Source organism: Amblyomma mixtum, chromosome 9 (assembly GCF_055824585.1).
Source record: "Amblyomma mixtum isolate Tamu chromosome 9, ASM5582458v1, whole genome shotgun sequence".
NCBI classification, from domain to species: Eukaryota; Metazoa; Arthropoda; class Arachnida; order Ixodida; family Ixodidae; genus Amblyomma; species Amblyomma mixtum.
This window is the reverse complement of record NC_143020.1, coordinates 90,567,545-90,576,772: the sequence shown is the minus strand read 5'-3', so window position 1 is coordinate 90,576,772 and position 9,228 is coordinate 90,567,545. Positions and strand designations below refer to the sequence as shown.

Genomic DNA, 9,228 nt, shown 5'->3' with positions numbered 1-9,228 from the left:
ATCTGCCGATATATATTTTTAATGACTATTTGAAAACGTCTATGCGAACAAGAAGGCTGGCCATTTAGATGTTCCAAACTATCAGGATACCGCTTAAAACTGCTCATTGTAAGAAGAAGCATGGGGACAACTCAGCAATCTCGCGCCTCATCGTCATCGCTGGTGGCTAGAGCGCGAGTCTCTAGCTTAACCTGCTACTGCGGCTGGCTGGATTCTTAAGGGGCTACCTGACTGCTGCCTTCGTTGGTCGCCTTGACCCACCAAGAATCCACTATTCACTTGGTGGAGGTGCCACGATCCGCACCTCCGACACCGCCCTGGAACTCCGCAGTCGCTCGGTGTCCGTTCCCGTGGCGGTGACAAGTCAGCAGCACCCAGGCCGCGCATCCGCCTGTCGCCTGTTCTTACGCCTTACGTCAGTGAGATTCCACTATCTTCAGTGTCAGCTACGGCCAAGATGTCTAGGACAGGCTATCAGCGTCCGAATGGAGGATCCGGCAAAACAACTGAGATGATGCTCTCAGGCTTAAGCCTGTAATATTCTACTTAACTGATGTTGGAAAAAACGTCCTCTTTGAACCGCGATTCTGGCATCACCACATGGCCTGCCTTCAAGACCACCTTTACTGGAGTATCCGGCCGTCCTGCCGTTTGCAAACTTCGTGCTGCGCTGCGTCCACGCTCGAGATCGCAGCATGCAGGCAGGAGAAAGTTTCAAAAGCTGCATCGAGGACGTCGTGGACTTATAGAAGCGCATCAACCTAACGATGGCGAAGGAAGATGATTCGGCACGTCTTGAAGGGCGTCAGTGACAGCTCCTTCAACATGGTCATTGGAAACAGTCCGACTGCCATTGCGAAGGACTACGAACTTTGCAGAGCTTTGACAAGCTACGCAAGCGGCATGTTTTGATTCGTCATGGACATCAAAATCGCCGTTCCGCCAAAATCAAGCAGTTTGTCTGCTAGGAGGTCGCCCGTCAGCTGTCTCTGCTGTCCTGTCCACCAGAACCACGATCATTTCTTGCGCGGCATTTCAGGCACGAAATACAGCGGCACGTCTCGGAAGCTCTAACTTCTGGCCATCCTCCGGGTCCTGTTACATGGGGCTGATATGTGGCGTGCTGTTGTGGGATCAAAGATATATAAAACTTCTTAAAAGGTGCGCGGAATTGAGACCGAAACATTCAGATTGCGGGGTGTGCATACTATCCATAGGCTACAAAACAGCTTTGCTTCCTTGCGAACAATGGTCAACATAGAATATGCGTAGCGCTACAAGCGTAGCTTACAAGCATGTGCGTGTCATTATAAAGGCAGGCAAAAATAAAACAAAATAAAATAAAAAAACGCTTTTAGATGACATAAGCACTATTAAGTGCCTTGAGTAGTTTAAGGAAGCAGGCATTGCAAATTATAGATCAATGATAACTTCTTTTCTTGTTTGATATCCTTCATCCGTGATGGGAACGATATAGATGTGTGACATTTATTTTATTAGCATCGGCATAGGCAGCGACGAAGGCATCGATGCTCCTTCTGCCCTTACTCAACCGATAACAAGTAAGCTGTGTTTTCACTGTGCAATGCGTTTTACGAACATCAACCGATCTTTGGCGCTCTTTGGCACAGGCTACATACAAATAAACCAAGAGTACCAAGCGTTTTCAAGGATTTCGATTGTCTAAGCAAGTGGAGGCGTCCGATGACTTAGTCATCTGTTCGTTCCAGAGGAAAACGCGCTGTTAAATCTGATTGCGCGTAATCCCATTCCACGGCGAAGCTGTAATACCTATCGTTTTTCTTCAAATAGAACAAGCGATTGGACCTGTGTTTATACGGCTGCGACGGTTCGCAATGTTACTGAGACGCATCGACCAGCACTAATGGTGAGATCCCACAAGAAACCGGAAGTCGCAAACAGAAACGCAAGTGATGAAGTGGTGCCCGGGTGCTACACATAGGGGCACCACTAGTGCAACTGCGCACGGAAGCGAATCCGTTCTACCGTTGCCACATAAGGTACACCATTCCTCCTGTTAACCATCGAGCTACTGCGTAAGCAGCCGCGGCTATGATCTTGAGAATCATCCTAGGCATCGTGCTCTTCGTGGGCATCAGTATCACGCTCATCGGACTGTGCGAGGGGTTCAAGCGCTTCTGCTCGAACGCCAAGGACTACGGCATGATGAACGCCAACTCCATCATCAAGCACGGCTACCTGAGCCCGGTGCTCAACTACAAGGACTGCGACGACGATGGGCGCGGTTGGTCCGGCTCGACCACACAGTGCCTGGACAAGCACGACCTGGACGTACCGGAGATCAAGGTGCTTGGGAGTCCCGGCGCCGACCCCATCGAGGACCTGAGCTACATGACGCTAACGGCGGTGAAAGAGACGTACTACGCGACGCCCGTGAGCCTGACCAAGCCGTCGGCGCACCGCGGCGCGCCGCCGGCGATGTGTTCGCAGGACCATGGTACTCAGGCCGCCACGGCCACGTCTTCATCCTGGAAGTCGCCTGAGGAGCACCACAACATGAGCCACGTCAACGAGGGCTTCCATGCGGGTCCACCCGAGACCTCGATCGGCATCAGAGGTGTCGGGTTCGGGGCCCGCGCTGCCGTTCACGACGCGGACGCTGAAGGCGAGGAGTGAATTCATCGAACGAAGGACACGTGGGGCGTGGTAGTGGGTACGGATAAAGCGATTGTTCATGTATGTGTGCGGCGACCTTGATAAGCTGTTGCTTCGTCTGACCGGAGCTGGAGTAAACGGTGGCAACACACAACTGGGCTTATTTTGGCCGTCTTCAGACGGGCGGGATTCTCTATCTTAATCACTTCATTTTGACCGTGCACGGCAAGCCTTTAACAGACGTCGCCCAGCCGAGTTATCTCCTTGACCGAAGCGGTGGCCTTGTGGTAAGCATCCGCCTCGCGTTCGATCCCCGGTGCCGCCGGGTACTCACCGGTTTTCTAATAGGCTTCAAATTTCCCCCGAAAAAGTACTCAGCACTAGCGTCGCTGCGCATAGAAGCGAATCAGTGAAGAGAGGTTCGCATGTTCGCGTTCCCCTTTGCTGATAAGTGGAGTGGCTTGGCAAAGAACTTGAGAGCCCGACATATTTCGGCGATTTCTAAGCACAAGTACATGTGTGTCTTATTCTGTAATTTTATCTGATATGTATTGTAAAAGAAAAGACGATTTTTTAAGCGCTGATCAAAGCTTCATTATCCTGCCTTATGGCAGTGGCCGCTGTGCCAACTGGCTGCAGTACGCTTCTTTCGCTCCATATAAACGCTGCTACGTATAGGTTAACGGCGTCATGTGTTTATGGAACGGTTATTTCACTCTTCCTCCTCTGAGCCGGCTATGAGGCTGTCTTGCTGAGTGTGCTACTTCTCCTCATTCTGTTCTCTTTTCCCTTACAGAGGCCATTTAAGCAGGCATGCACTGACCCACACTCGCGAGCGGCTTCTCCAGGGCGACCAATGCGGCCGGAAATTCAAACGGCGAGACCATCTCCTCCTCCACCAGCTGGTTCACTTAGGGGTGAAGCCACACCAGTGCGCTGTTTGTAGATGCCACTTAAGCAGTGCTGCCAAGCTGAGTCGTCACCGCAAACAGCAGCACACTTTATGTGGCACGTCTAGCTCATTTGTTTGTCGTCACTGCAGAAAGAGAGTTTCCCAGAAAAGCAGCCTTAAAAGGGCCCAGAAACACTATCTTAGTTGACTGTTTTGCCTGTTGATCGCATACAGTAAGTTACAATGGTGCTATTAGCGTCGGTAATACCGCGTATATTCCGTTTTTTAATATTTAATTGTCCTCCCAAAAACAAACTCATGGCTCTGATGGTGTCTCCACACAGTGACGGGTTTCGGCAGCGGATATGACATCACCTGGCGCGAGCTTGATGACTGTAAAGACAGTAATTATACAGCAGATTTTGTGAATAAATAGAGAAACATTTTGTCACCTGTCTGCGTCTTATATTAGACCAACAAAAACAACTTGGTTGTCTTAGATAAAAGCCCTGCAAAGCAAGTAAAATAAAAATACACCACCAGGGGCTCTGGCATGGATATGACGCTGCCAGTCTCAGCAAGAACGAGTTGCAGAGAGCAGGCAACCGTGGAGTGCAAACTTCCGCGACGTGCTCTGGCAGGCTGTTTTGATTGGTTGCGCCAAGTGCCGTCATCGGGAGAGCGAAAGAGGAGTGGGAAGCCCCACCAAAATCGAGTTGAGGGCCGCGTTTTGCTTGCTTGTATTTTGAAATTTCTTCATTGAATAACTCCCGTTCCTCTGCATCGAGTCCTGTAATTCTTTTTAAGTCAGCATCTGTGTGACATAAAGAATCCACCTGAAGTATAGCCGGTATCCCCCCAAGCAGTGTTTCGCAGCCCCTTTAAGAGACACGTGGAAACGCAACAGGAGGAGACCCCACGCCAGCTCACATGCCGCTCTAGAACAGGTTCTCGTGTACTAGAGCCAGCGAAGAAGTACGAGAGTGGGAACTGCAGCCTCCGGGAGCCTCTACAGAGGGCGCACTGTGATATGCGCTTATATGCCATCAAGGATCAGTGACGTCAAACGCGTACGCTTGCTCCTCGGTTCGACAGGAAAACAAGGAAACGCAACGAAGAAGCCAGCGCATGGTATAGTGAACGAAAAGATAGTGAAGGAAATAAAATAAAACGCAACAAACAACGGAGTGAAGCTCTAATATTTTCTTCGCAGGTGCCGGGAGTAATTCTAGCGGAACAGAAAGCTAGTCGAAGCCCTGCGCCGTTGGAGTACTTAGCCGCCTATATGTATGACGCATGTACAGGCCTCAGGTAAAATGGGCAGACCACAAGAACGCTGCCCGTATCCCTGACAGCAGACTCTGATAGAGCGGGCATGCAGTCCAGATAAGCGCACAGTGCACCCTCCATAATATGCTGGCCTGTTCGCACATGCGTTTCTCTCACGTGAGGCTATTTTGAGAATTAAGCCACAAGGAACCGCCACTCACTTCAGCTGTGGTAGGCTTTGTGGGCGAGCAGGTCAGCGTGCGCGCGAGCTGTTTGATCAGGAAACTTCTATGGCAATTCGCTGCAGGAGACGCTTTTGTACGCATATCCTGCTGGTGGTTCTGCGCGACCAGTCCCTGAAAGGCCGGTATGGCGTAATATGTTCACGCTGTGTGCCACATTGCAAACTGAGTTCAACGACACTAGTTAATTTGTTCACAGGCCTCGCGTTTCACAGAAGTCAAAAGCTGTGCACGACAAACTGTCAAATTTATCTTTACTGAGTAGCAATGCAACTTGGGAATAACTCCAGTCAAGCGGAAACCATGGGTTGCTTTAGAAAGCATGCAGAACCTACGCCCAAAGAGGTGCTACTTCAGCAACTTGCGGTAGAGCCTGACTAATCAGCTCGCCTTTGCTAACTGCTGATGTAGGCAGCCTGCCGCTACCGAAGTGAGCACCGGCCCCAGGCGGCTTATTTTCTGAAGAATCTGTGTCTAACGGGAACGTGTCGACGAACAGGCCAGCACATTAAGGGGAGGGGGGCTTACTGCACTTACGTCGACTACAGGGACAGCGCCTGATAGACTACAGGGACAGTGTCTGATAGCGCTGGCAAATAGTTTTGGGATTGTTTTTATGGTCTCGACACTTTTCCTGACTACTGTACGTCAGATTTTATGCACGCTTGACTGATGGAACGCACGCCTCTTCAGTCGAATTTTTTTTCTTTTAATGAGAAATGCACATTTCGTAATTATGCTACAGTGAACGATGATTGTCGGTGGCCGACTCGGCCAGTTCTGCTTTCAAAGGAAGGCTTCGCTGGCGCGAAGACACAAAAACACTTCTGTAGCAGCCTTCTAATGTACTCCCCCATGGGCTAGTGCAGGTACTTAAGTAAATAAATTGTGATGCGGTGTTCAGTCCCAAGGCTTCCTTGCTGGAACGCTGAGCCGTAAGCTCTCTGTGAGCCGTTCTTCCAGCTTCAACTTGTTTTCGTCGCCTTCTGTCTGGGCCGCGTTCTCTGACGCCGGTCTAGTCGATTACAACTCGTCCTCACCGAAAAAGAGGCAATCTTCACGACTTACGGGGCCGAAAGAGCTAGCGGGTCATAGTATGGTTTTAGGCGCTCAACGAGTACAGTTCCGCGACCACGAGGCTGATTTATGGCCGAAAACATCAAAACAGACAACCCTTGAATATTTGCATGAGAAGCACGGGCACCGACTGCACGTATGCGCCGGTGGCTCAGTGACCCCTCCATTTCCTCGAGCTCCGTGGTCATCCGTGTAAGGACCACAGTTAAGGAGGAGGAGGTAGAAGAGGAAAGGCATGGAGGTAGACTGGAATATTATTCGGTTTGCTACCCTACATGGGGGGAAGGGGGGTGAGGGGATAAAAATGAAAGAGAACAGAGAGTAACAGAAAATTGAAGTCACTATGAAAAGTCAGCGTTCGTTGAAGTCATAGATCATGCAGGCCACAAGTTCGCAAGAAGTAGAGCAGTGCCTTGGAGGCCTTCACCGCCGACGATCGCCGCGGCCAGTGGCCGAGAATCTTCATTTACATCGGTGGGCGTGTATCCAGACGCTCTAGCGCACGGCTGAGAGACTGCCTTTAGACACTGTAGGCGGGGAAGCCACAAATAATGTGGGATATAGTCTCGTTATACCCGCAGATGGCACATGCAGTGGTATTAGCCATTCCGATCAAGAAAGATAAGTTGTTGGTGAAAGCTACACCAAGCCAGAGGCGGAACAGTAAAGTTTCTTCAGCCCAGTTTATAAAGTTAAAACATCTACGAGGCTTCACTAATATGATCAATGGCGACACGAATAGCGGTAAATTCTGCACCAGTAGGAAGTGAAAACATCTACCAGGCTTCATCGACTGGTGCAGAACTTACCCCTATCCGTATCGCCATTGAGCATATAAGTAGCAATAGTTTGTTTTCACTGATTCAAAAGCAGCCATCCAAGCCTTACTGTTCGCCATGGGTCCCATGAAGAACTGTCCGCTGAAATCCGAGAGCTACACCACACCGTCATCAGCAAAGGACACGATGTTGTCTACCAATGGCTGCCAAGACACAGCGGCATCTGCAGGCAACCACCACACGGACCAGGACGCGCGAACTGCTCACAACGAGCGCGATTTTGTGTCCATCCCCATATCGAGAGCCGACGCACCGGTTAGGCTTCGAACACTAGCGCGAGAGATGACGCTTGCCTTGTGGATTTCCGGCCAGTTTTCAACCCGCGTCCATTATCCCTGGACCCTGACCTCAAGCCACGGCTTTCATCCGGCCTACCACGATGTGAGGCAATTCTGCTGTGTCACCTGTGGCTTGGTGTCGCATTCGCAAACCGCTACTCAATATACTATATATTATCAGCATGGCTGATAACCCGGCATGTGACATTTGTGGCCGCGATGAGACCATATCTCACACTCTTTGTGAATGCCCAGCGTACAGTTCTGCAATACATTCTCTATGCCGAGCACTGAAACACATCGATTCACGTCCGCTAACGGAGTTAAATGCTCTTGGGACACTGGCCGCGGAGATCATCGGTGGTGAGGGCCTGCCTCCTGCGGCTCTTAAGACGGTCGGGCCTGCACGACAGGCTTTGCCTAAGCCTTTTCGCCTTTTGCTTTTTCTATCTCTCACTTTTCTCCCTCACCTTTACATATCCGCTAATTCCTTTCCCCCAGTACAGGGTAGGAAACATTTTATCTACTGGTTAACCTCCCAACCTTACCTCTCGCTCTTCCTCATCCTCCTTCGTGATCGTTGCGATGATGGTCCGAAGACGCGACGGGCTCTACAATATAGTTCACTGGGGAGGACTGTTGAACAACATGGTAAAGGCTGGGCAGCGGGAAAGCAGCTTCATTGAAAAAACCAGGAGTGGTAGAGGGGACCGAGAGCTAAGCGGGAGAGTCGTGTGGATATGACGGGGAAGGGTCGGTGGGTCCTGATCCTTGTCCTCCTCGGGGTTCAGTCCCTAGGATTCCTCGCTGAAATGCTGAGCCGTAAGCTCTGTGTTGCTGTTGTTGCTTCCAAAACGATGGCACATACCCGCGGTGGGAGATTGGCCAGGGTTTGGTAAGCGTGTGATCCCATGGAGCGTTGCTCCAGCTTATACTTGTCTTCATCGTCTTCTGACTGGATCACATTCGCTGACGCCTGTCTAGTCTAGTCCATTATAAAGTAATTACACACACAAATACGCGCTCGAGTAAACAACTGCTCAAAGAGCCATGCCTGCATGAGTTTTATTTCTTCCTTCCTTCAGCACTGGCTTCAAATCGGCGAGATGGCGTCTGTGCACTGAAAGCACAAAGATCCTCTAGACCAGAGAAGACTGACTTCTTGACACAATCTGCCACGCGGCAGCTGTCAAGAATTTTGGAAAGCACATATCCCCGTACACGAGGCTTTAGAAAGTTTCTTCGATAAATTACACTACATAAACGCAGGCACAGGAGCCACCGAAATATCATCTCGCGTAGAACGCTTTTTTCTGGCTAGTTCAGGATCCTGTGCTTCCATACAGCGGCCGCTGTGGCATAATGGTTGGTGCTCGGCTGCTGAACCGAAAGACGCAGGTTGTCGAATTTGAATCGGGGTGAAATTCTAGAGGTCCGTGTACTGTGCGATGTCAGTGCACGTTAAAGGCCGATTCACACGACGGTCCGTTCACCCGCCGCCCGCGCACTATGTGCCCATGCGTCACCACATTGTGAGGCGCGCTGTCGGCCCGCGAACTTGTCAAGCAAGGAAGCTCAGGTGCCTTTTTCCCTGCGGAAACTAGCGGCGGCCCGCGAAGATGCGTGCACTAACTCTGGCAACTGGGCTACCAAGAAGGCCCAGGCCACTGAATCCAAGAAAATCTTTACTGAACTGTAGGGAAAGTCCTGCGAAATGGGTGAGGCCTTTTGTCAGCCGCATGCCCCTCCAGAACAGGTTCCCGCACCACAGCCAAGTGAAGAAGCACGATAGTAGGCAGTGCAGCCACCGGTAGCCTCTGTACAGGCAGGACTGACAGTGTGAAGAGCTCATGTAGCTTCATGAATCTGTGACACCATGCGTGTGGGCTTTCACCACGGTTCCGGAAAAAAATCTTTACCCCAAATGCAACAACTAGCAAAGAAACATGTAAGGCCACCCACGGAAAAGGCAGTGCGGAAATGGGTTGGCTTCA

At 50.7% G+C, this 9,228-nt stretch overlaps 1 protein-coding gene across 1 annotated transcript; it reads left to right on the top strand.

The window, feature by feature from the left end:
- The first annotated feature begins 2,073 nt into the window (after positions 1 to 2,073).
- Positions 2,074 to 2,658, top strand: LOC149330084 (uncharacterized). The gene has a single exon (XM_089559979.1). The coding sequence runs from the start codon at positions 2,074 to 2,076 to the stop codon at positions 2,656 to 2,658; it is 585 nt and encodes a 194-aa protein (XP_089416105.1).
- The last annotated feature ends 6,570 nt before the right edge of the window (positions 2,659 to 9,228 follow it).